The following is a 25109-nucleotide window of genomic DNA, read 5'->3' as shown; positions in this document are numbered from 1 at the left end:
CACCCTCCTTCCACCATGGTGATCACCGGCTTGCCCTGTCCCCACTTTGGGTGTCACTGTGTCCCTGGGCAAAGGCTCTGGATTCCAAGCCTTCCCAGACCCCCCTCCCCAAACCTAAATGCAGAGGGGAACAGGGACCCGGACTGACCGCCAACCCCCACCACCCAGGGATGCTGGTGCCAAGGCAGAGGACACAAAAGGCAGGCTGCCCACCCCCCCACCCCCGGAACTGTCTTCCATCCCCAACTCCTCAGATGCCCCTCAGCCCAGGCTAGTTTTAGGGGCACACTTGACACCTCGGACAGGGCCAGAGGAACTGGATTAAGGGAAGGGGCCACCATCCACTGGCTGGGAAAGCTACATGGAGAAAAAAGCAGTGACTCGACTTCAATCACAGATCCATCCATCCATCCGGAGCCACCAAGCCCCATGTTGGTCTGTCTTGTCTTTTCCCCTGATATTTGATCCATCTCCAAGCTACACTGGTTCCTTCCCCCACGAGGGCCTTGAATCTGTTCCTTTCTCTTCCTTGTGGGACCTACCTGTTCACATGCCCATCAAGCGGGAGCGCACCTTCTCTCCCCCCACTGCTGCTGCTGCTAAGTCGCTTCAGTCATGTTCGATTCTGTGCAGCCCCATAGACGGCAGCCCACCAGGCTCCCCCGTCCCTGGGATTCTCCAGGCAAGAACACTGGAGTGGGTTGCCATTTCCTTCTCCAATGCATGAAAGCGAAAAGTGAAAGTGAAGTCGCTCAGTCGTGTCTGACTCTTAGCGACCCCATGGACTGCAGCCCACCAGGCTCCTCCGTCCATGGGATTTTCCAGGCAAGAGTACTGGAGTGGGGTGCCATTGCCTTCTCCGCTCCCCCTAACAGTCACGAAACGTTGACTGCCTGCCAGGCGCTGCTCGGAGAGGGGAGGGACACAGCGGTAAACACATCCGCAAGCCCTGGCCCCCTCAGCGCCGGGTTTTACTCCGACAGCCTCCTGCCTGGTCCTGGGCCTCTAACTCTCAGCTTCCTGCCTTTGCCAGAAGGCTCTGACAGTGCAGGATGAAGCCTTGGCGCCGTATGTTGCACAGGTTCTCTGTTCCTCCAAACGCTAGACTCCACCTTCCTAGCCCCGGTTTCTTCCAAGGAGCCTTCGCACCATTTGTTCCTTCTGCCGGACATGCCCTTCTACTGCAGGCCTCAGCGGCAGGGTCAGCGCCTCGGAGGCGCGTTCCCTTCTGCACACTGTCTTCCACCCTGCCTTCTGCAGCCCGCTCGTTCTGGCTGCACTACCCGCTGCCTTGTCCTCCTGGTACAATTCCGCCGGCACAGAATCTGCGCCTGCAGGATCACCCCTCACGCCATGAGCGGTAACTGCACGAACCCATCCCCGCAACTGCCCTGCTCGCGAAGCCACCTCCGCCCTACGGGTGCCCACGGCAAGCCGCCAGAGCGTGCAGCACCTGTGCACCCTTTCTCCAACCCCGCCGCCGGGCCGCCCGGGACCCTCCACGTAGCAGCCGGGTCGGGAGCCCAGCGACCTGGGACGCCACCAGGCCCGCAGCCCGCCCGGTGCGCACGTGCACGGAGAGGGGCGGGCCCGCGGCCGCCTTAACCCTCTCCGCGCCAGCCAGCAAACTGCTCTCACGAAGTAGCCCTCGCAGCCCCAGAGAGCTGCCAGCTTGATGGCCCCACGAGGCGTGCAGCCCGCCCGGGGGAGCCCCGGTCGACCCTCCAGAGTAAGCGCCCCGACGCGTCTCTTCCTAAACAGGCCTTGGCGCTTTAACACTCTCGCTCGCGCCCATTGGCCGAGGGGCTCGACGTCATCGCTGCGCGCCGGACGACCGCTCCTTCCCGCTCCCTAATCCTGACGCCAGAGCCGCGCCGCCCTCTGAGGCTGAGAAGAGCGGGAGGAGGTCGCGGCGGCGGGAAGATGTAAGTACCGGGAATCCGACCCCATCCGAGCTTTGGGACCCGCCCGCCATGTTCGGCGGGGCGCATCGTGGAGCCGGCCTGCTCCTTGGCCACGTGGTGGTGACGGTGGGGCCTGTGGCGTCGCTCCGGGTTTGAGAAGAAAGAATGTGGCCCGGGGCGGGCTGAGTGGGAGGCGCCGAAGCTGCGGCCCGGAAGTGGTCGGGGCCGCGGCGGGCGGAAGGGCGCCCTCGTTTCCTCGGCTCTGCAGCGGGACCAGTGAGGCCCGCGGGATTCAGAGCGGCCGGGAACTCGGCCTCCGCCGTCCGGGCCCTCTCACCGGGCTGGAAACCCAGGCCCGCAACGCCGGGCCCTGCCCTGGAAGCGCCCGCGGCCCGGCTCCTGGACTGGGGAGTTGTGAGTGAACGCGGACGCGGGGTGCTGAGGTCGCGTGCGGGGCCGGGGCCGGGGCCGGTGGGTACGAGATGCGTTTTGGGAGCCCCTGGGTGACCGACTGACCCTCCCTTTGAAGCCATTAATTTCAAACATCGACTCCACGAACGTCTGCGGGGTTCCTGTGTGTCGTTCCCGGTGCTAGCCCTTGGGGATACGGCCCCTAATGTCTTGGAGCCCAGTTTGACGGTAACCCCAAAAGAGAGGATACGGAAAGGTTAAATCGACGGAGCAGAGGCGTGGCCTTTTCCAATCTCTCATGAATTGTGCCTGAAATGTACTTGTAAATGGAGAAGGTGCTCCGAAGATGTGAGCTGAAACGCCATGTACGCGAGATATGACTAATTGTTCTCTCCTATTTTTGGCTGTTGGACGCGCACCTTTCCAGAGGATGGGGGAGGTAACCACGGTCCTGTTACCTGCACTTGTGTAAACATAATCAACCTTTGCTTTCTAGCCCTCTGGCCACACCCAGAAAAGCCTTCCTTTACTCTGGTCTTAATTGAGTTTTAAGAATAAACGCTGGTGCTTGTTTTCACAAACTACAAAGAGCAGATCTTTAGGACTGGGGTGGGGCCCTGGAATATGTATTTTAGGTCAGCTGTGTAATAAGGTAGCCTCTGGCCACACGTGGCTACTGAGTACTTGAAATGTACCTAGTTCAAATTGATGTGTTTAACACGCTTAGCATGGGGAAGCATGGATATTTTATTAATGATTTTGTATGCTGATTGGTGAAAAGATTATGTGTGGGGTGTAGTGTGTCAGATAAATACGTTACTCAAAGTTAACTTCATCTGTTAACTAATGCTTTTTTGGAACGTTGCTCCAAGAAAATTTTAGAGTACTCTTGTAGCTGGCTCTCTTTCTATTGGACAGTGCTACTCTTGGTGATCGTAATGGGGGCAGTCCAGGGACCCCTGCTGATCATTCAGAGGCTGTGTGACTTAAGAGCCAAGAGTTTGCCTCAGAAAAGCCTCCAAAGCCTTTCTCCTAATATTAGCTAACATCTGTTGAGCCTTAACTAGGTCCCCAAGACTCTTTTATCGGTTACTTTTGTTTATATTCTTGACAGCTATGAAGTGTAGGAACTGTCTGTCTCTCCTTAATGCTGATGAGAAATTGAGGCTCGGAATGATTAAGGGATTGATACAAAGACACAACAAAGCTTTGAATCAGACCCCAAGCAGGGGAACTTCAGACTCCTAAGCACTGAATTATACTCACTATTTGTCCAAGCAAGCCCGCTACAATGTTGCTTAGTGTTACAGGCACCTTACTGAGTGTCTGTGGTGCCTTTTTTCTTTTTTAATTTTGACTTATTTTTGTGTGTATGCCCTCTCATTTTAAGACATAATGTCTAAAAAGACTTTATAGCCCTGGAAAAGAACAGTGCACTCTTATTTGTTTGTCCACAGCTGGGCACTCTTTCTTGAGTCAGAAATTTATCCAGCATTTTGGCAGCACTGCGCACATGGAAACAGGATTCCGATTGGTGAGCTGTGTCCAGGTTACTTACAGGAAGGTGAGATAGGAGTAGTTGAGGCTAACACCCCGAGATCTTTGCTTCTACAACTCAAGCAAATTGCGCAAAACCTCACTGGAAATACTTAAAGGCAACAGCCCCAGGAAACAGAGCACATAATGAATTAATAGTTTGTTCTTGAGTAGTGTTTACTGATGACCTTTTACTGAGTACATGCTGCAGCTCTGGAACTTAGCTAAACCCTTACATGTGAATGCATCCATTTCCAAAAATGGGAGCATACAGAAAAGCTGAAAAAATTTAGTGCACCAAATAGTCACAGAACCACCACCTAGATTCTACAGGTTACATTTCTGTTATGTTTTGTCTCACTTTACTACTTTTTAAATGTTCATGGGGGACGTTTCATTTGTTTGGTTATTAAATGTTTTGATACTGGTACCAGTCACTTGAAATGGTTTTTGCTTCCAGTCATAATATCTATCCAATGTATCCTGCAAAGATTCCAGCAGTGAAGCGAGGTCGAATCCTGTCACTTAGGGTTTGCTCTGCCTGCCAATGTGCTCCTGTAGTGTCTCTAAAGGACTGTAGAGGGCTTACCGCAAAACTGGTGAGAAACGGGCATTGTACTACCTGTCAAAGAACAGGACCCCACCACCCACACCATTGCTTAAGAAAAAGACAAGCTGAGCCGACAGTTCTTCACGTGTCTCCTGTGGGGGCAGGATCCCCTGAGGAAATGGACCCGGCCCAAGTGTTCCTGGCTTGGTAGATGCACACTGCTGACTGTGTTCCTTGTTGCCTGCTCCTATGCTCAGCTTTTGACTGCAAAGTAGATTTGTTGCCTTGCCAATTTACTCTGTGAATCCTTTTATCTTGTTATTAGGCTGCACTTTGGCGTAAATTGCAATCGATTAGGGATCGTTTCTCAGACTCAAGTTAGACGTGAGAGTTCAGATAAGTGAGGCCGCCATTGCTGCTTTGAACACCTCAGAAGGGGAGAATGGATTTATCAGGAGTGAAAAAGAAGAGCTTGCTAGGAGTCAAAGAAAATAATAAAAAGTCCAGCACTAGGTAATCCTTCTGTCAGATTTTTCTAGTGCTACTTTCGGGGTGCTCGTTGTTAGGGACCCTCAGAAAGGGGGACATTGGAAATATCTTGAATTTTACAGTGAAAGTGTCCTAAGCCACAGACCCTTTTGCTCTGTGGTGGCCTGGGGTTTCTGTAGCCCTTTGCATCCCCTTTTGGGTTGTGCTGTGGTTTCAGGGTTCAGCCCAAGGGGCATGTCATCTCACACTCTCCCTCACTGTCCAGGGCGCCTTCTCCCACCAAACGCAAAGACCGCTCTGATGAGAAGTCCAAGGACCGCTCTAAAGATAAAGGGGCCACCAAGGAGTCGAGCGAGAAGGATCGTGGCAGGGATAAGACTCGGAAGAGGCGCAGTGCTTCCAGCGGGAGCAGCAGCACCAGGTGGGGCTGGCAGGTCAGGGCCTTGCCAGGGCCTTACTTCCAAGGCCATGGCCCTCTTCTTTCCCAAAGAGCCTGCAGAGTGTTCTTTCTTTTTATTGATAAAGCACTCAGATTACTAATTTATGGCAGACTGGTTTGGGCTTTTCTCTGATCATACAGAGGACGGTGTTGGTATGTTTGGTTGTTTTCTTTTTTGGAGGCATTAGGAATGCAACATCTTGAGTTATGCTTTTTTCTCGCGTGCTTTTGATTTGGAGTTGTGGTTGGATCATCCTAGCCTGGCTCTTTCTTTTTCCTTTTGTTGAAAACCAGCCTGTGTCAGTCAGTAGCTGCCTTCCAAGCTGAGCCGGGGGCTCTGATTTCCCAGACTGCTCCTTTTCCTCCCAGTAGGCAAGGCTTCTGTGTAGGTAGGAAGCAGTCCTGTCACTGCATGGTACATATGCTGTTTCTGTCCCTGCAAGGGCTTTGTTAGGATGGGGCTGGAGGGTGTCCATGGGTGCTGGGGAAAGCCTTGAGGCTTGAGAATACGAGCCCAGTGGTTCCCCTTGACTTGTCTGCAGTGAGGCAGCACTGCTTCTACTGGTGACCCCTCCGTCTCGGCCCTCAGGTCCCGGTCCAGCTCTACCTCCAGCTCAGGCTCCAGCACCAGCACGGGCTCCAGCAGCGGCTCCAGCTCGTCTTCGGCTTCGAGCCGCTCGGGAAGTTCCAGCACGTCGCGCAGCTCCAGCTCCAGCAGCTCCTCCGGCTCCCCGAGCCCTTCTCGGCGCAGACACGACAACAGGCGGCGTTCCCGCTCCAAGTGAGCCCCCTTCCAGCCCCTCTTCTCCACGGGGGACTGGTCAGTTCAGGGGATTACCTCTAAGACTCATGAGTTATCTGGGATCTAAATTTACAGACTGGGGCTATAAGATTACCATTAGTTATTACCAAAGTAGACCAAAAAAGGAGTTTCACTGTCTTAATAGGATTTTGTATTTTTCAATTAGGTCCAAACCACCCAAAAGAGATGAAAAGGAAAGGAAAAGGCGGAGCCCTTCCCCTAAACCCACCAAAGTACACATTGGGCGGCTCACCAGGAATGTGACCAAGGTGAGGAATCTGCTTCTGTCCAGTGGACATTGGGGTGATTCTTGCAGATGTTTAAAATGGAAAATGAGAAGCCCGCCTCTGCCAGAAGGTAAACGTAGAATGCAGCATTTCTGGGGGCTGAGTTGGTGGCATGTGACCAAGTAGAGCACTGGTTACTTCCTTTTAACAGAATATATTTTGTGTGTGTGCTTAGGGTGCTGAGGGTGTGGTCATTGTGTGGCGAGTTCTCTGACTTCTACACAAGTGAAGGGAGGGTGAGCCTAAGTGACCCTTCTTCCTCCCTAGGATCACATCATGGAGATATTCTCTACCTATGGGAAAATTAAAATGATTGACATGCCTGTAGAAAGGATGCACCCCCATTTGTCTAAAGGCTACGCCTATGTGGAGTTTGAGAATCCAGACGAGGCTGAGAAGGCGCTGAAGCACATGGACGGAGGTAAGTCCAGCCTTGCTCTGACCTGTCCCAGACCAGCTGCCCACCATACCTGGTGTGATGAGAACCGATTTCCAGTCTGGCTGCATGTGAGAATTTCCTTGGAGCTCTGTCAAGATTCCAGTTCTTACTCAGTGGGTGTGTCTTTACCAAAACCGTGTTTTACAGAGCATTATTCTTGAAAAAGTATTCATCAAATATGAATATATTAGCATTTTAAGAATATTTCAATCTGTTAAAACTTAAGGATCAAATGAACGATTTTTTTTTTCTTCACAAAGTATTTGACTATAATGAAACATTTTTATATGGGAATGTTTTCTTTAATCCTGAGTTACTTTCTGTTTTGCTAAAACTTAGCATTTTTAAGATAACTTTCTAAATCCACAGATTTTACCTCTTCCTAAAATGCATCCTAACTGTTGATGACGTTTACAGCCACTTTGTATTGGCTTTGACACCCTTTGAAGGACTAAACATTTGCCAGTCGTTTTGCATCTCGAATAGGCAGCATTTTAAGGAGTATAGGTTTCGCTGGACCCTTGCTGCTTCTGTCCTCCAGGCAGCTGAGCTGAGCCAGGAGTGCCCGAGCCCCACATGGGCTGCCAGGCCGAGTGGGGGGAAGAGTCTGAACCCCTGAGAACCTTGGCATCCTTGGAGGCCCTTTTACATGTTTGAAAGATAATTGCCCTTGAACCCTGGTAGAGTTTGTATAGTACAAAATTTTCCTTGGTACTTCTAAGTCTTTCAATCTCCTTAAATCCCCCTGGAGTGTTTTTAGGAGTTCAGCATAAACTGGGATCTGTCACTGTGCAGGCATCAACTCTTATTGAGTCACGCCTTTGTTTTAGAGATTGTCAGTCTTGTGTTTGATGGAGTCTGAGCACTTGCTAAAAATTTAGGAGGCTTAGACACATTCAGGATGTGTGTGATGATAAATATTCCACCTTGTCTTAAGATTCTGGTAGGACTTTTTCTCTGTCTCTTTGTATTGTGCGGAATGGAACCGATCAGTCTCCAGAAAGAAATGGAAGGGCTTGGTTTTTACTGGCAGGTAGCTAGAGGATGAGAGAAGACAATGGCATCCTACTCCAGTACTCTTGCCTGGAAAATCCCATGGACAGAGGAGGCTGGTGGGCTGCAATCCATGGGGTCACGACTGAGCAACTTCACTTTCACTTTTCACTTTCATGCATTGGAGAAGGAAATGGCAACCCACTCTAGTGTTCTTGCCTGGGGAATCCCAGGGGTGGGGGAGCCTGGTGGGCTGCCGTCTGTGGGGTCGCACAGAGTCAGACATGACTGGATTTAGCAGCAGCAGGTAGAGGATGACCTTTCTCCTTTTTTCCCCTTTTTTTTCTTTGTTGTTACATAGTCAGTGCCCATGCAGTACCTTAACCAGGAATAGCTTTTGGCCTGGGCCTCCCTGGTGGCTCAGATGGTAAAGCGTCTCTCTGCAAAGCAGGAGACCCGGGTTCGATCCCTGGTTTGGAAAGATCCCCTGGAGAAGGAAATGGCAGCCCACTCCAGTATTCTTGCCTAGAAAATCCCATGGATGGCGGAGCCTGGTAGGATACCGTCCATGGGGTCGCAAAGAGTCCTACGCGACTGAGCTACTTCACTTTCACTTTCATGGGCCAGGGCCACCTTAGGCTGTATCTACTTAAGCCTTTCAAGTATGTTCTGAACATAGGTGCACATCTTGGATTTGTACTGACGTGAGTCAGTACCTCAGAAGTTCTCTTGAAAGCAAAAACTGAGAAGGTAGAAGAGCCTGCCACCCACCCTTGGGAACACACTGGCTGTGCTTGGTGCCCTGGGATTGTTGGGTTTCTGCCTCAGTTTCCTTACTTTCTCTCCCTGAGACCCTGCAGGCTCCTCGTGCCCCATTCTGAGCTGCCTCCCCTCGCAGTTCTGCAGTTTCATTCACCTGCGTGGCTTTAGTACTGGCTGTGCACAGACTCCCCTCCCTGAGGCACGTTTGCATGCTTTCTTTAGACAGACTTGAAGTCTCCTGAATATCCTGTCCTTTGTTTCTTACCCCGAATTAGTTCCTTCTTTGTCTGATGCAACCCTTCCCCCCGCCTCCACCCCCAAATCACAGCTCATCCGGACACCTGGTGCCAATCATCCTTTACCTGACCCATTAGCGGGCTCCCAGGATTGTCCCTCCGTCATCCCTGAGTTCTTATAATTTCACCCCATCTCTGTCCTGCTGAAGCCCAACTGGTCTCCCCGCTCCTCTCTCCTGCCCCCTTCCCGTTGCTTGCAAGGACGACGTCCAGGGGCAGCACCCGCTTCCAGCTCAGGGTGGGAGCACAGCCCTCCCCTCGCTAAGCAGGCTCTGGCCTGTTCTTTAGGTGCCAACCTGAGTGGGCTTCCCCAGAAGGCTATCCAGTGCACCGAGATGGAGTCCTGGGTGGGGTCCTGCCCCCGTGGGTCTCCTGATGAGACCTCCAGTGAGAGCGATCATGAGCTGCTTTTTCTCTATGACCAGAGTGCGTTGTCCTTGTTCCCTCAGACTCCTTTCTGTCTTGCCCACCAGGGTAGGTGCTTGTTAGATAGGGATTTTGTGACTCTACCCTTTTTTCAATAGGACAAATTGATGGCCAGGAGATCACTGCCACCGCTGTGCTAGCTCCCTGGCCCCGGCCACCGCCCCGGAGATTCAGTCCTCCCAGGAGGATGCTGCCGCCGCCTCCTATGTGGCGCAGGTCACCCCCGCGGATAAGGAGAAGGTGGGTCACTCTGGAGTTTCATAGGGGGCTGATTAGGACCAGTTTCCCTGTATTTATTGACAAAACAAAGTGAGGGGGCAGTGACTTCAGGGCCTTGTCCAGCCCTGCCTGCCCCCTGATGGGGGTGGGGAAGCAGCATGGGTACTGGTGGCCTTGGAGGTCTCGAGTTCTTTCCAGCCCGGGAAGGGCAGAGCTGCCCGACTGAGGGACCCACAGAGGTGCGGCCCCTCCCTGCCCTCCCTGAGAAGACCCGAAGGGTCAGAGGAGTAGGGAACAGCCTTGGCAGAGGCCGGGGTTGAGCCGTCCCTCTGCTAACGCTGGCCAGCTGCACCGCACGGCCCGCGGAGACAGAACCCTTAGTCTCCGGAATGGTTCCGGCTTCCCCAGGGCTTCTGTCGGCGCCACCCAGAGGGATCTAGCGGTGTGACTGGCAAGTTAGAGCCATGCCGCTCTGTGTGAAGGCGGCCGCAACCCTGTGGTCTTGGGCGTGGGTTTCCGGGTTTCCCCGTCTGACACTGTGTCTCCTCTCCCCGCAGGTCACGCTCCCCACGCCGTCGCTCGCCCGCGCGCCGTCGCTCCCGCTCGCCTGGCCGCCGCCGCCACCGCAGCCGCTCCAGCTCCAACTCCTCCCGATAGGCGGGGCCCGGAGCTCCGCCCCTGCGACTCCCTCCCACTGCTCTTGTTGGTTTCCAGAGGGGTCACAGGGAAGAAATCCCTCCCTCGGGGCAGGCTTCAAGGTGGAGGCAGCGATCAGACGTCTCCCCAGCGGCAGGGTTCTAGCGGCAGGAGTGTTGTGGGTCTGGGGTCGTGCTTGTAAAGATGCTCTCCAGTTTTCTAGCTAGAGCAATTCCACGTTTCTAGTTCCTGAGAGTCAGTTTAGTGGCAGAGCCAGCAGGGGTGAGCAGGGGACTCCAGGTGGGGGGATCGCCCCAGCCTGGGAGCCCATTTTCCCATTCCACAGATGACCTGGGGCCGGTCTCAGGGCCCCACAGGAAACGCGTGCTTTTAGGCAACTGCTATTCCTGTTAGCCTGGCCCAGCCTGAGTCCTCTTCTAACCTCTAGGGTCAAATACCACCCCCACCCCCATCATCTGCCCAGAACGGTTCTTTACACACGTAGCCGTGTGCAGGGACACACACAGAGACCCCCTCTTTCTGAAATTGTTGAGAGCCAGCTCTGCCAGGTCATCACAGAACCCCACCCTCACCCCAACTCCACTGTGTTGGTATTCTTGGTGGTCTTGCTGGTTACCTTGGCAACGTGTACATTGCTTTTTCAGCTTTTATTGTACAGTCAGTACTATAAATTTTGTTTTGAGTTTTGTAACTTTGTAGCATTTTAGATGATGTTGTGTTTGTACTTCGTTGTGTAGATTAAAAGAACTGTGTTGAATAAACCTAGGATTAGAGTGCAATGTCTCCCGGGTTCACTGCCTCCTTCCTGCCCCTTGCCCCCAAAGGCCGCGTCAGTTGTGAGGGAATTAAACACAATTGCCTAAAATAAATGTTTGGTTTCATTTCCAAAGTCATAGCTGCAAAACACTTTAACCAGGAAAACTTTGAAAGTGTATATCTTAGTTCCCTGGCCAGGATCCTGCCTCCTGCCTTGGGAGCACAGTCTTGACCACTGGACCACCAGGGGAGTTATCAACTGTGTGTTCCAGGAGCCTTGAATTCTGCCCGACCAAAAAGGTGGATTTCATTCACTGCTGTGTTAGATGGCCATGGAAAAACTTCCCCACCTCAAAAACGGGTTTGTTCCAGAAGGAAGAACGCTGAAGACATAATGCCTTGGCCCTGACTGTGTCCAGCGTTTTCAAACTGCATGCCAGCACAGTGTGTCCTCAGCAGGGTTGAGGGCAAAGGGAAGCTGCCGCCTCCTCCACCCCCAGGAGGAGCCCGGGTGAAATGAGCTGCCTCTTGAGAAGGTGAAAGGTCAGTTCTCTGTCACCAGGCTGTTCTGCCCCCGGCTAAGCTAGCAGCTGCAAATCTGGTCGCCAGCAGGAAGTGGCGCTCTAGTGCCCACGCTCTGCGGGGTGGCCGGAGCCAGGTCCCCGCAGCCCCTGGCCACCGCTGAGCGCAAACCTCTGGCTCCGTGACTTACGTGCAGTCGCATCTACCCAGACGTCCTGCTCCGCGGAGCCCGAGGCTCCGCCCTGGAAGAGCGGCCCGGGCCCCGGGGGCGGGGCAGACGGCAAGATCGCTCCCCCGCGCCGCCTCCTGCCCATTCTCGGCCAAGATGGCGCTGGCGTCGGGAGTGCGCTTCTCCGCGCGCGCCCTGCTCCGTCCGTGTGCGTGACCGGCGCGGGGGCGCGGGGGTCCCGGGGTCGCGGGGGTCCCGGGGGTCGCGGGGGTCCCGGGGGTCCCGGGGGCCCGGGATAACCGATCTCTCGCCGACCTCCGCAGGGTCGCTGCTCCGAGACACGACCCTTGGGCGCTCGGAGCCGGCGGCCGGCGGCGGCGGCGGCGGGGACGGCGCGCGACTCTTCGGAAGCCAGAGAGTGCTGGTGGAGCCGGACGCGGCCTCAGGTAAGCGACCCCGAGCGCCCGGCATCCCCGCGGTGGGGCCCGGCTCCGCGGGGCCCCCGGCTCCGGACCCAGACCTAGAATCCGGACCCGGGAAAGCGCTCGAATTTCTAAAGATCCCGAGATAAAGCCTGATTTTGAAGTAAGTTTCTGTTGAGTTCAAAGCTAAGGGTCATCTCCAGTCGAGTTGTTTCGCCACGACCACCACCAGCCCCCGCGCCAGTTCATTATGAAGATAAACATGTTTCTGTTTTTAAAGTTTGGGGTATGTGCTCCTTATATAAGCTATTAACTTGGGAAGTGAAAATAATTGGAAGCATCATGGAATAACATTTTTAACTTTTTGTTAATACTCCCAGGTGGCACAGAACCCAGCAGATATTTTTTAATTACAGCCAGGAGCCACAAGTAAAATCACTCCTACCCACCCCCATCAGAACACCTCTTAAAAGTCTCCAAGGTGGGTAAAAAAAGAGGTAGAAAGAGCACTTTTGAAAGAGAAAGCTGTGCTTTCTCCACCAGAGAGCCCTTCAGAGCTAGGTCCTGAGCGGGCTTGGGGGCAGAGACAGACAGATTCACATTTTAAGACAAGCTGTCTTGTGGCCTCCCACCTCCGAGCCTCCTAAACATTGCCGGCTTATCCTGGTAGGAGGTTGAGTTTGAGGTCAAAGCCAAGCATGGTTCTGTCCTCATTGCCAGACCCAGGTGGCCTTCAGGCATGTTGAGACTTGGAGGAATTAATGGAGTAAAAGTGCATTATAAAATGTTTTCATTTAAGTGCCAAAGTGCTATCATGTTGATGTATGGCAGAAACCAACACAATATTGTAAAGCAATTATCCCCCCAATAAAAATAATATTTTTTTAAAAAGCTGATTTTGGATTCTGTTCAACATTCAAGAAACATTTATTTTGTACCCACCCCATGCCAGGGATGTGATTATTTACCTGGTGATGTCCAAGTCCATTTGTTCACCTTTGGTCTCTACCTTTCCCCCAAACTCTTAGATATTGTCTCACTAAACAACAAAGATCCAGAGTCAGCTTCAGAAACAGCTCCGCACCACGTTTGGGGAGCTCACTTCTGAAAGTTCTGATTGATTCTTCTGTGTAGGATGACATTTCTGAAGCCCCTAGGGTCTGCCCTTGGGCCAGGCAGTGGGAACAGACGGCCTCACCCAGGCCAGTAGCCGCACTGTCCACAGGGGCAGGCCTTTCACTCCCGCTTTTCCTGTTGCTGGCAGAATGAATGTATAAACGGAGAGTTTAAAGAACATCCGGCCCCTGATATTCTTACTCTTGATCCTTAAACAAGTATGAACCAGAACCCCCAACTGGAGTTCCTTCTCACACGTCTAGTTCTTAGAGTTGCTCACTTACAATAAGGCCGTCTGCTCCCATGAGGATGTCAGGCTTGGTATCTGGGAGAAAATTGGACTGATAGCATCGTGAGCTCTTCATTTGTTTTCAACATTGATTTATTTGGAGCGGAGGCATTGTTTGTGAGGGAAAAAAACATGTCATGTAGGTTGTCTAAAAGTAAAATGCATTTTAACCCCCCAAAAAAGATCAACAAAAATGTGTATGTGAGTGCTCCCAGCAGCATTACTCTCAATAGCCAAAAGGTGGAACTAACTCAAGTATCCACTGGCCAGTGAATGGATAAGCAGAACATGCTGTACACAGACCATGGAAAGTTATTTGACCTTGAGACGGAATGAACCACTGACACCTGCTACTTCGTGGATGAACCTTGAAAACATTCAGTGAGAGCAGGCAGACACAAAAGGTCACATATTTTCTATGATTCGGCTTCCATAAAATGTCCACAGTTGGCAAATCCTTAGGAACAAGAAGGAGATCAGTGATTAGTGATCCCTGGGTCAGAAAGATCCCTGGAGGAGGGCATGGCAACCCATTCCAGTATTCTTGCCTGAAGAATCCTATGGACAGAGGAGCCTGGAGGGCTTTGGTCCGTAGGGTCTCAAAGAGCTGGACATGCCTGAAGTGACTTAGTACACAGGCATAGGGGCTGGGACGGAAGGAATGGTAACTGCCGATGTGTACAGGGTTCCCTTTATTATAAGATACGTGAATCTCACCTCAATTTAAAAAACCCAACAGCTGTATGTCTTCCCATGGCTTTCCCATAGGTGACTGGGGGCACCCTTCTTGTGCTGGCACGAGCTTTGTCCTCTTTGTTTTCAAATTAGGGGTAGCCGTCATGAAGTTCAGGAATCCCCCCGTAAACTCCCTCAGCCTGGAGCTGCTGACGGAGCTGGTCATCAGCCTGGAGAAGGTGGAGAATGACAAGACCTTCCGCGGTGTCATCCTAACTTCCGTGAGTGCTCCTCAGCTCCCCATAAGGCCCCAAGCTCAGAAAGGCCTCCACACACATCACAGGCTGGAGAAAACCCAGGCGGCCCAAGCACAGGTGTGATCGCAGGCCTTCCAGGGGTCATAGCCCTGGGTGTGACTTGAAGGAGCCAGGATGTGGGCAGCTGGTCCACCCACAGGCGACTCTTGCCTCTGTCCCTGGCCGCCTCCCAGGCCCACGCGGTTGTGGGGCCAGGCCCCGGGGCAGGCCTTGGTGCTCCATACCCGGGCCTGGATATAGGTGAGAGTGGGTTCCTTTGGGCAGGGGTGACCTTGAAACCACGCGACTTCACAAAGTCTGGACCCTGTGCAGACTTGGTTTTCAGCAGCTTCCTGGCGCCCAGGCTGGCCCCCAAGACTGTGCTTGTTCCAAGAGCACTGCTCCCCATCCCTCTGCAGGCAGGTCCTAGAGCCGAGGTCTCAGAGGGCGGGCTTTTTCCTTCTGGATCCTCCTTGGACCCGACAGTCTTAGTCGCAGGTTTACATCAGTAGGCAGACAGCAGCGCACCAGAGAAAACGCGGCATAAACCATATGCCTGACAAAGGCTATGAGAAAATGAAAACCTCCTGGCAGAAGACTTTTTATGCCTGCGACATCCAAGAGAACAAGCTAGAGAGCCAGTTTTCATTTCCTTGCCCACACTGAATGGCAAGGATTAGTAGGCAATTACCTGTGGAAGTCAAATGGCTTGTTGACAGATTTTCTTGGCTTGGGTTTCTACCTGGAAGGAGGTGTTAACTTCATATGTGACAAAAAGTATTGACAGTTGCACAAACCACTCCTTTTCTGCTCAACATTCAGAAAACTAAGATCATGGTATCCAGTCCCATCACTCATGGCAAATAGATGGGGGAAAAATGAAAACAGTGAGAGACTTTATTTTGGGGGGCTCCAAAATCACTGCAGATGGTGACTGCAGCTGTGAAATTAAAAGACACTTGCTCCTTGGAAGCTATGACCAACCTAGACAGCATATGAAAAAGCAGAGACATCACTTTGCCAACAAAAGTCCGTCTGGTCAAAGCTATGGTTTTTCCAGTAGTTGTGTATGGATGTGAGAGTTGGACCATAAAGAAAGCTGAGCGCCGAAGAATTGCTGCTTTTGAACTGTGGTGTTGGAGAAGACTCTTGAGAGTCCCTTGGACTGCAAGGAGATCAAACCAGTCAGTACTAAAGGAAATCAGTCCTGATTATTCATTGGAAGGATTGATGCTGAAGCTGAAACTCCAATACTTTGGCCACCTCATGTGAAGAGTTGACTCATTGGAAAAGACCCTGACGCTGGGAGGGATTGAGGATAGGAGAAGGGGATGACAGAGGATGAGATGGCTGGATGGCATCACTGACTCGATGCACGTGAATCTGGGTAAACTCTGGGAGTTGGTGATGGGGAAGGCTGGCATGCTGCAGTTCATGAGGTTGCAAAGAGTCAGACACGACTGAGCGACTGAACTGAGTCAACCCCTATCAGGTACCATCTTGGCCAGGTAATCTAGCCTCATTTAGGGTTTTGCTTCTGTGAGATGTAAATCTCAGCCCCAAGTCCTCTTTCTTAAAAAGCACGACAGCTGCATGGGCATGTAAAAGAAGGAGGGCATATTTTGAGTGTGTGCATATCTTTATAATTCTTCCCTCACAGTTTTTCTCCATCCCCCCAACTTACCTAAAGGCCAGGCAGTGTTGGAGTACAGTTTAAGTTTTCCCTTTTCAGCCCATCTGTTTTTTTAGATTTCCAGTTTTTAAGGATACAGTCCAGAGGTGTTTCTTCTGGCTTAGAAGAGGATCCTCCCATGTTGAAAACCCTTCGGCCGAGAGTGCTCCTACAAATGAAGTCCCGGGTCCCAGAGGCATTTCACCAGGAGGCTTTGGTCAGAAGGGGTTCGAGGGTCCTCCAAATGCCTTCTCACCTTCTGGGGTTTTGAGTGTCCTCTGCTCTCCTGTCGATTCCTAGCCAGCCGTCTCTGGTCATCGGTCCCTCACACGAGGGGTTCCCCAGAGGGGCCCTCCCAGCCAGTGCCAGCGTGCTGCCAGGTCTCTCCGGAGGGGGATCTGCTGTCTCTGACGTTCATGCCTTATGATGTATGTAACAGTGTCCCTGATGTCGGGGTGACCTGCTTGAGATTGTGCATGTGAAAAGGCAGAGGAACCAGAGATCAAATTGTCAACATCCGCTGGATCATGGAAAAAGCAAGAGAGTTCCAGAAAAACATCTATTTCTGCTTTATTGACTATGCCAAAGCCTTTGACTGTGTGGATCACAATAAACTGTGGAAAATTCTGAAAGAGATGGGAATACCAGACCACCTGACCTGCCTCTTGAGAAACCTGTATGCAGGTCAGGAAGCAACAGTTAGAACTGGACATGGAACAACAGACTGGTGCCAAATAGGAAAAGGAGTACATCAAGGCTGTATATTGTCACCCTGCTTATTTAACCTCTATGCAGAGTACATCATGAGAAACGCTGGGCTGGAGGAAGCACAAGCTGGAATCAAGATTGCCAGGAGAAATATCAATAGCCTCAGATATGCAGATGACACCACCTTTATGGCAGAAAGTGAAGAGGAACTAAAAAGCCTCTTGATGAAAGTGAAAGAGGAGAATGAAAAAGTTGGCTTAAAGCTCAACATTCAGAAAACGAAGATCATGGCATCTGGTCCCATCACTTCATGGGAAATAGATGGGGAAACAGTGGAAACAGTGTCAGACTTTATTTTTTTGGGCTCCAAGATCACTGCAGATGGTGACTGCAGCCATAAAAGACGCTTACTCCTTGGAAGGAAAGTTATGACCAACCTAGACAGCATATTCAAAAGCAGAGACATTACTTTGCCAACAAAGGTCTGTCTAGTCAAGGCTATGGTTTTTCCAATGGTCATGTATGGATGTGAGAGTTGGACTGTGAAGAAGGCTGAGCGCTGAAGAATTGATGCTTTTGAACTGTGGTGTTGGAGAAGACTCTTGAGAGTCCCTTGGACTGCAAGGAGGTGCAACCAGTCCATTCTAAAGGAGATCAGTCTTAGGTGTTCATTGGAAGGACTGATGCTAAAGCTGAAACTCCAGTACTTTGGCCACCTCATGAGAAGAGTTGACTCATTGGAAAAGACTGTGATGCTGGGAGGGATTGGGGGCAGGAGGAGAAGGGGATGACAGAGGATGAGATGGCTGGATGGCATCACTGACTCAATGGACATGAGTTTGAGTGAACTCTGGGAGTTGGTGATGGAGAGGGAGGCCTGGCGTGCTGTGATTCATGGGGTCGCAAAGACTCGTATACGACTGAGCGACTGAACTGAACTGAACTGAAAGCCTAGGAAGTGGGCTGCTTGGACGTGGCCAGCCCAGTAGGTAGTCACAGTGTCTGGGCTGCCAGGGCCTGGAGGGAAGGAGATCCTGGAGGAACTAGAGCTGGACGCAGTGGGAAATGTCACAGGGCCAGGACCTGAGGGCCTCAAGCTGGGAGTGTTCCCGCAGGGTGTTTGGATGTAGAGTAAGGGGGAGAGACTGGACAGCGGAAGCACCCCAAGCCCCCTCCCCATCTGTTATGGTGGTCGCGATAAAACTGGGGAGAGCCCGATGGTCCCATCTGAGACCAGCAACAGTGAGTTTGGACAATGTTTCCCACGGAATTTAACACACCCAGTGAACCCAGTTAGCTTTGGATCTCTCTTTGTGGACGTCAGTTTCAAAGTTAACCTGGACGTCAAAAGAACTGTAATTTCAATTTGATATTTGGAAAGTCCACCCAAAATCTCACAATGTTATAGATAGAATAGATAGATAGAATCGTAGGTTGATAGAATCGAGGTGACTGTGAAACAGTTATTTCTTGATCTAAGGTGGAAAACAAAAAGATTTCAAAGGTCATTACAGATCACTTAAAGGCACAGAAACACACAATCTGATGTCAAACGCGGCATTCCAGGAAAACTTTGTTCTCTTCTGAGAGACAGAAAGCAAATCGCGTCTTGCATCAGCTTGCCCTGAATAAAACCATTTACCCAGTTAAACTGATTTCAACCTTGGAAAGGCCTGACCACAGAAAAACTCTGTTCTCCATGTTTCTCTTCCGGAGACCTTTTGCAGCTTTCATCAGCCATACTTTGTCCCTTACTTTTTCCGTTGAGAAATAACCAGCTTTAGGACAGAATCACTCTTTTTCCTTTAACAAACAAAATGTATCTCTGCTCCTCATACACCCTTCTGAAAACACACGCCCAGCTTTCCTTAAGCTGCCATGAAGGGCCTTCTGCACTGGCATTCTGTAGGTTGGCAGGGGCCACCTCAAGGTAGCACCAAACGGCTTCTTTTCTCTTTCACAAGAAGACGAAAGTAAAAAGTAGGTCAGCTTCCACATGCTTAGCCAGCAGTGTTCTCATTGTCTCATCTTATTTGAAATGGTCCTTGAACCCAATGAATTCCCTTCATTTGACTTAGTTTTAGTTTTTAAGTTACCAACATTGGGAGGGACTGCTTTAGATGGACGCTTTCAACACGAAACTATTCCTCTAGAGTTTACCAAAAAGCTCGAACCCCACTTACATTCACTTAAAAAATTAATCATGTCGGGTTGTTTCCCTGGTGACAAATTTTATAACAGGAACAGTATGCACTTCCTTTCAGTAACCCTGGTGCTGGTGCTACTGCTAAGTCACTTCAGTCGTGTCCGACTCTGTGTGACCCCATAGACGGCAGCCCACCAGCCTCCCCCATCCCTGGGGTTCTCCAGGCAAGAACACTGGATTGGGTTGCCATTTCCTTCTCCAATGCATGAAAGTGAAAAGTGAAAGGGAAGTCACTCAGTCGTGTCCGACTCTTCACGACCCCATGGATCACAGCCTACCAGGCTCCTCTGTCCATGGGATTTTCGAGGCAAGAGTACTGGAGTGGGGTGCCATTGCCTTCTCCATCAGTAACCCTAGGTACAATGAAAGTGTTATACTTAATGTGAGTGACTCTAAAGTACAGGTCTGTGTTAATTAAACCCACAAGCTTAAGCCAGCACTAATACCAGATATTAATTAAATATTGACTATTTTCCCAGATCACAGGAGCCCAAAATGTATTCTGATGAGCCTCTTCTATGTTTCTGAGAATGTGTAAGGGCTCAATTGCCTTTAAGCTAATTGAAGACAGCCCATTTACAAGTTAATTTTTACATAAAGACAGAACCAGAGGCCTCATAGTTTTCCCACTTGAATTTAAAATGCCTTCCCCGCACCACCACCACCCGCCCCCCCGCCCCCGGCATTTTCCCTTCATTCTGAGGGACTACAGATGAATCAGGTGGTTCCTGAGCATGCAGTCAGAGCAGTTCCATTGCAGAGACAGAGGAGGGAGAAACGAAAGCTCCTTTCTTTCTGTTCTTTAAAATCCCACCAAGTAACCCAAGGTTGGAGTCTCAAGCAGTGTTTGAGATAATACAATACAAGGGCTGCTTTTGTATTTCAAGGCTTAAGTCCTCCACCGTGCCCACATCAGCAGGGCAGCTGGACAGACTAAACGACCTAAGGTGAAGATAGCAATGACAAAAGCTTATAGACACGGGCAAGTTTTCCAGATTAAAAAAGGGTGGGAGTGCGGGTATGAGGACCAAAGGAGAGGTGAAACGGGAGGGACAGAAGACTGAAAGAGAGCGGGGCCTTCCAGCCGCTGCCCGACGTGAGGACTGAGCCTGTCACTCTCGCGACTCTCTGGGCAGGGATGGCCCGCTAGGTCAGGGTCTGCACGGGTGAGGCTAGCCTCTCCGGCCTCTGCTGGCCGCAGGTCAAGGTGCACCGTGGGCGGCCAGAGGTCTCGCCAGCCGAGAGGAGTGAGGCTGTGGCTGCCCGGCATGCACTCTCGAAAGCAGAGGACAGAGAAGAGAAGCAGAGAAACAGCAGGAGAGGGGGAAGGACGAGGAGGCGGGGACAGTGTTGCCTATGAGGGACCTGAGCCCCCAGGGTCAGGAAGGCAGGGTTCAGGTGGCCACTTGCTGCCCACTGGGAAGCTGCATTCAGGGGCCCCAGAGGTGCCCAGATCCCCTCCGCAGAAAGGGATGAGCCACACACTGGGGGCCATAAATCTGATACCAACCAGGGTTCTTGGCCTTGCTCATCCAATAGAAATTGACTAGAGGCTCGACAAGAAATTCAGGCAAGGCTTTATTAGAGCCCCTGCTACAGTGGGGTCGGGGGAGGGAGCGAGAACAGACAGCAGGTTCCCTTGCTTGCTCGCTCCTGACCTCGACCCGCTGCAGAAGAATCACTGAGGTCGGAAGTCACAGAAACAGGCCAGCCCCCATGCCTTCTGTCTGGCAGAAGTCGCCCCGGCTGGCATCGATGCAGTTGCTTCGCTCGCATCCAGAATAGAATTCTTTGCCTTTGCTTCTCTCCAGTGCCAGGACCATGGGCCGCACTGTCGGCCCGTCCACTTCGGTGCTGAGAACGTGTGTTGAATTTGGGGGGCAGCGGGGAGGAGGAGCCAGGGGCCAGGGGTGGGAAGAGGTTAAGGAGGAAGGCTGGAAAGCTAGACAGCTGTCCTGCCACATCCTCGGAGCAGGGCGGCTCACCACCACCCCCCAAGATTCTGGCAGGTGACGGCCCAGCTTCCCATCCCCAGGGGTGCTTTTTAGAGGCAAGAGTGGCACGCGGTCCACGCAAACAAGGCCAGCCTGCAGGTGCCGGGCACACACGGGCACCGTGTATATGAGAGGCTCGGGGCACGTTTACAGCTGCCCTGCTTTTGGCTGCAGCCAGTTTGTATGAGGATGTAGGGGTGTCGAGTGAGGCCGCCCCTCCTCATGGACACTGGGGGGCGGGGGGGGCCTGTCGTTTGCAGCGGCCCGTGGCGACCGTAGCCAGCTCTGCTTAGCGATCAGCAACCTCACAGCAGCCTCGGGCGCCAGACATGCTCCAGCGAGGGCTTGCGGGAAACCCAGGCGCGGGGTCCCTGTGTGACAGCCGGGGGTCCCCTCCTGCCCCGGCCTACATTCTTCACCGAGTGCCCTGAACCTGGTGTCCACACTGGGAGCACTGGTCCCCTCTGTCTTGGTCTGCACCCCCACCCCAGCCTTCAGTCTCATGAGTTATGGCCCGTGGCGGAGGGGAGGGTATCTTCTTGACCGCTCACTGCTCCCTCCTTCTCTGGTGGGTCTGTGGTTTGCTGGCCCTTTGGGGTTAGCCAGAACGCTTGTCCTCTCTGATGTCAGGAGCCTCCCCGACCTCTGACTCCTTTGCCTGGGCTGTGCGCATGGGTACACAGAGCCTGCATTTTATGTCCCTGGGGAGCACCTGGCCCTGCTGCCTGCCCGTCCTGTTTGAAGCTGGAAGGGGAAGAATATGGCAGGCAAGGGGGTCCCAGCTGAGTCCCCGGAGCCCCCAGCTCAGGGCATCTGGGGGCGGCATCCTGCTGCTGAGCGTGACCTCAGCTTCTGTGGCCCTCGAGTGCCTGTACACCCCCTGGGCCCCTGGGACAGACTCTAATGGCGCCCCCGCCCCCCCCAGGCCTGCCCCAGGGTCTTCTCCGCTGGCCTGGACCTGTCGGAGATATGCGGGAGGAACCCAGCTCACTACACCGAGTACTGGAAGGCCGTGCAGGAGCTGTGGCTGCGGACGTACCTGTCCAGCCTGGTGCTGGTTGCTGCCATCAACGTGCGTGTTCCTCCTGGGGGGCCACCTGGGTTGCTGATTGTGGGCCAGCCCTTGGTGTGGGTGGGCGTGGCCCTCCCTTAGAAAGCCCTCAGGGAGGAAGGGGGCAGTCAGGGAGGCCTGCAGAGGTTGTCAGCTTGCCGTTACAGACCAAGTGAGAAGAGGGGGTCACGTGGTGGTGGTGAGTGTGGGGACAGGAGCCAGGGCCCATGGTTACCTCTGGGGAGCATCGCTTTGGCCTAACCTAAGGCAAGGGTGGGGCGGAGGCCGGGGCCCTGAGCCGGCTGGAGAGGAGGGGCTGGGCAGCCAGCCACCTCCTCATGGACAGTGGGTGCGAGAGATGAGGACAGTGGTGGCCCCGGGCCATCTGGGGCAGGATTGAGGTGACAGCCCAGGCCCGAAGTGCATTTGGCATCTGAGGGACGGGACAAAAGCAGAGAGGAGAAGCCGCTCGCAGCCCCAACGTGAGCCTGAGGGAAGAGGGGTGTGCGGGCTGATGGGTGAGCAAGTCCTGCTGTGCACACCCCTGGACGGGGTTGGTGCAGCACGGGGAGGGGGAGGGAAGGGGACTGGAGGCACCCAGGAGCTCACCACCGCTGGGAGCGTGCAGGGGCGGCTCAGAGGTCTGGCTCTCCCTGCAGGGAGCCTGCCCCGCGGGGGGCTGTATCATCGCCCTGGCCTGTGACTGCCGGGTCCTGGCTGACAACCCCAAGTACCACATAGGGTTGAACGAGACCCTGCTGGGCATCACCACCCCCTTCTGGTAAGGCCAGGGGCCAGGCCCACCACCCCCACCCCCTGGCCAGGAACCCCAAGCCCCCACTCCAAGTCGGGTGTCTGTTTCCAGGCTCAAAGACACATACGTGAACACCATTGGGCACCGCGCTTCGGAGCAGGCCCTGCAGCTGGGGTCACTCTTCCCGCCGTCAGAGGCCCTCCAGGTCGGCCTGGTGGACCAGGTGGTGCCGGAGGACCAAGTGCTGAGCACGGCACTCTCAGAGATGGCCCGGTGGCTGGCCGTCCCAGGTGAGGTGCGGGTGGGGGTGCCCGTGGGCTGGCAGAGCCCCCTCCTCTCTCAGCCTGAGGCTCCTCGTAAGCCCAGGAGTTCTCAAGCCATACACAGATGAGCCGCTCACAGTAGCAGACTGACTTTGTGTCCTGAGGCTGGTATAACAAGTGACAAGACGGGGAACTGAGGGGTGAGGGCGCTTAGGTGCTTAAAACAAGAGAAATGCATTCTCACACAGTCTGGAGGCCAGAGTCTAAAATCAGGGTGTGAGCAGGGCCTTGCTCCCTGCAGAGGCCCTGGGGCGGCACCTTCCTGCCTCTTTCATTTTCAGGGGCTCCAGAGACTCCTGGGCTGAGGCTGCATCGCTCCAGCCTCTGTCTGTGTCTTCACACACCGTCTCTACATGTTTCTCTATCTCAGACCTCCCGTTCCTTCTCAGGACACCCGTCCCTGGATTCAGGCAGTGGTTATGGTGGTTTAGTTGCAAAGTCGTGCCCGACTCTCTGCAACTCCACAGACCGTAGCCCACACAGCTCCTCTGTCCATGGAATTTCCCAGTCAAGAATACTGGAGTGGGTTGCCATTTTCTTCTCCAGGGGATCTTCCTAGGTCTCCTAGGGTCCTGCATTGTGGGCGGATTCTTTACCAACTGAGCCACCAGGGAAGCCCTCTCTGGATTTAGGGCCCGCCCTAAATCCAAGATGATCTCATCTCAGTTACCTCTGCAGAAACCTTTTTCCTAATCAGGCTACTTACACATGCCTTTCCAGGGTCCACTATTCAACCCACTACACAGACAACTGGAAACGGCTCTTAGGTTCCACATCCGGCGATAAGAATGCTTATGTCAGTGACAGTAGAAACCAGGGGTCACCTGTCTGTAAAGGGCCAGGGAGCTGCCCGGCTTTGCTGGTCACACGGTCACTGCCATAACCACAGCACTGGAGTGAGGCCTGTGGGTGTGTGAACTAGGAAGTGTATCTAGCGTTGCTGGAACACCACGCCACTGAGTTCTGAATTTCAGATGATTTTTACATGTCACAAAATACTAACCTTTAAAATGTTTTTCCCACCATACATAAAAATGCAACCACCGTTCTTAGCTCTTGAGCTTTGGGGGGCCAGGTTTGCTGATGCCTCAATACCACATAGCCAGCCGTTAATGACATGGTAAAGAATAGTTAGCAACATAGAAGATATTCCTGAAGCTAAAGCTGAGGGAAAATAACGGGCTGACAAGGCAGTTTTCACAGTATCATCCCGTACGTTTTTAAAAGCAGTCGGCGGACAGCAGGGGACGGGTGGTTTTCCTTTTCTTCCCTTTGCTCCCTTGAGTTTTCTGCTGGCGTTTCGGCTGGAACCGTCTGGGGCAGCTCAGCAATACTGCTGTCCCGGCGCAGAGCCCAGGTCCTCACAGGGGGGCCCCATCTTCTTCAGATCACGCACGCCAGCTGACCAAGACCATGATGCGAAAGGCCACCGCAGACCGCCTGCTGAGGCAGCGCGACGCCGACATCCAGAACTTTGTCAGCTTCATCTGCAGAGACTCCATCCAGAAGTCGCTGCAGGTGTACTTGGAGAAGCTCCGACAGAGGAAAGGCTGAGGGCAGGGCTGCCTGCCGGGGTTTTGGCTGAACCCACCCTTCTGGGCACTGTGGCTCTAGAGGACTTAAGTCCAGTCTTTGCCCATTTAAAATTACTTCCAGCTCTTTGTTTGGCCCATCTCCCTAGAAGGCCCTGATCCTCACAGCCATAGTCCCAAGACCTGCTGCCACTCCCAGGTGCCCTTTGTGCCTGGCGGGTAGGCAGGGGCACAGCTGGCAAGCAGTGTCTTGACTGGGGATAATAAACTGGCAGGCGGGCCCCTCCTGGACCTTGGCGACGTCACCATTGAGCGTGCGTGCTGTTTTTTCCCAGAGCAGAATAAAGCCCTCGAGTGTCCCGTTCCTGGCTGGTGGGACGCCTCATTGCTAGAGGCATAAGGCCAGGTAGTTAG

The 25109-nt window shown here is 53.0% G+C and overlaps 2 protein-coding genes across 6 annotated transcripts; both read left to right on the top strand.

The window, feature by feature from the left end:
* The first annotated feature begins 1136 nt into the window (after positions 1-1136).
* RNPS1 (RNA binding protein with serine rich domain 1) lies at positions 1137-10989 on the top strand. 4 transcript variants are annotated; one of them, XM_069569767.1, is made up of 8 exons: positions 1803-1925; positions 4727-4914; positions 5156-5311; positions 5919-6110; positions 6298-6400; positions 6686-6839; positions 9433-9574; positions 10111-10989. In XM_069569767.1, the coding sequence occupies exons 2-8, from the start codon at positions 4844-4846 to the stop codon at positions 10208-10210; spliced, it is 918 nt and encodes a 305-aa protein (XP_069425868.1). In that variant the 5' UTR covers positions 1803-1925; positions 4727-4843; the 3' UTR covers positions 10211-10989. The 4 variants fall into 4 exon arrangements, with proteins under 4 accessions (XP_069425872.1, XP_069425868.1, XP_069425870.1 ...); XM_069569769.1 differs by having other exon boundaries at positions 1866-2318; XM_069569770.1 differs by having other exon boundaries at positions 1866-2754.
* Positions 10990-11491: 502 nt separating this feature from the next.
* On the top strand, positions 11492-25059 carry ECI1 (enoyl-CoA delta isomerase 1). Of its 2 annotated transcripts, XM_069569766.1 has the most exons (7): positions 11492-11865; positions 11981-12103; positions 14313-14440; positions 21961-22107; positions 22746-22867; positions 22952-23130; positions 24551-25059. In XM_069569766.1, exons 1-7 carry the CDS (start codon positions 11814-11816, stop codon positions 24715-24717), a joined length of 918 nt encoding a protein of 305 aa, XP_069425867.1. In that variant the 5' UTR covers positions 11492-11813; the 3' UTR covers positions 24718-25059. The 2 variants fall into 2 exon arrangements, with proteins under 2 accessions (XP_069425867.1, XP_069425866.1); XM_069569765.1 differs by lacking the exon at positions 22746-22867.
* Positions 25060-25109: the final 50 nt, after the last annotated feature.

This window comes from Ovis canadensis, chromosome 24 (genome assembly GCF_042477335.2).
Source record: "Ovis canadensis isolate MfBH-ARS-UI-01 breed Bighorn chromosome 24, ARS-UI_OviCan_v2, whole genome shotgun sequence".
Classification (NCBI taxonomy): Eukaryota; Metazoa; Chordata; class Mammalia; order Artiodactyla; family Bovidae; genus Ovis; species Ovis canadensis.
This window is presented reverse-complemented; position numbering and strand designations above follow the sequence as displayed.

What these genes read in the sequence shown, in the direction of transcription:
- RNPS1 (XM_069569767.1), top strand. Translation starts at nt 4,844, where the DNA reads ATGGATTTATCAGGAGTGAAAAAGAAGAGCTTGCTAGGAGTCAAAGAA. An exon ending in AGCGGGAGCAGCAGCACCAG is followed by an intron (nt 5,312 to 5,918) that starts GTGGGGCTGGCA and finishes CTCGGCCCTCAG; the next exon opens with GTCCCGGTCCAGCTCTACCT. An exon ending in AGGCGGCGTTCCCGCTCCAA is followed by an intron (nt 6,111 to 6,297) that starts GTGAGCCCCCTT and finishes TTTTTCAATTAG; the next exon opens with GTCCAAACCACCCAAAAGAG.
- ECI1 (XM_069569765.1), top strand. Translation starts at nt 11,814, where the DNA reads ATGGCGCTGGCGTCGGGAGTGCGCTTCTCCGCGCGCGCCCTGCTCCGT. An exon ending in GCGGTGTCATCCTAACTTCC is followed by an intron (nt 14,441 to 21,960) that starts GTGAGTGCTCCT and finishes CGCCCCCCCCAG; the next exon opens with GCCTGCCCCAGGGTCTTCTC. An exon ending in CCGGTGGCTGGCCGTCCCAG is followed by an intron (nt 23,131 to 24,550) that starts GTGAGGTGCGGG and finishes CATCTTCTTCAG; the next exon opens with ATCACGCACGCCAGCTGACC.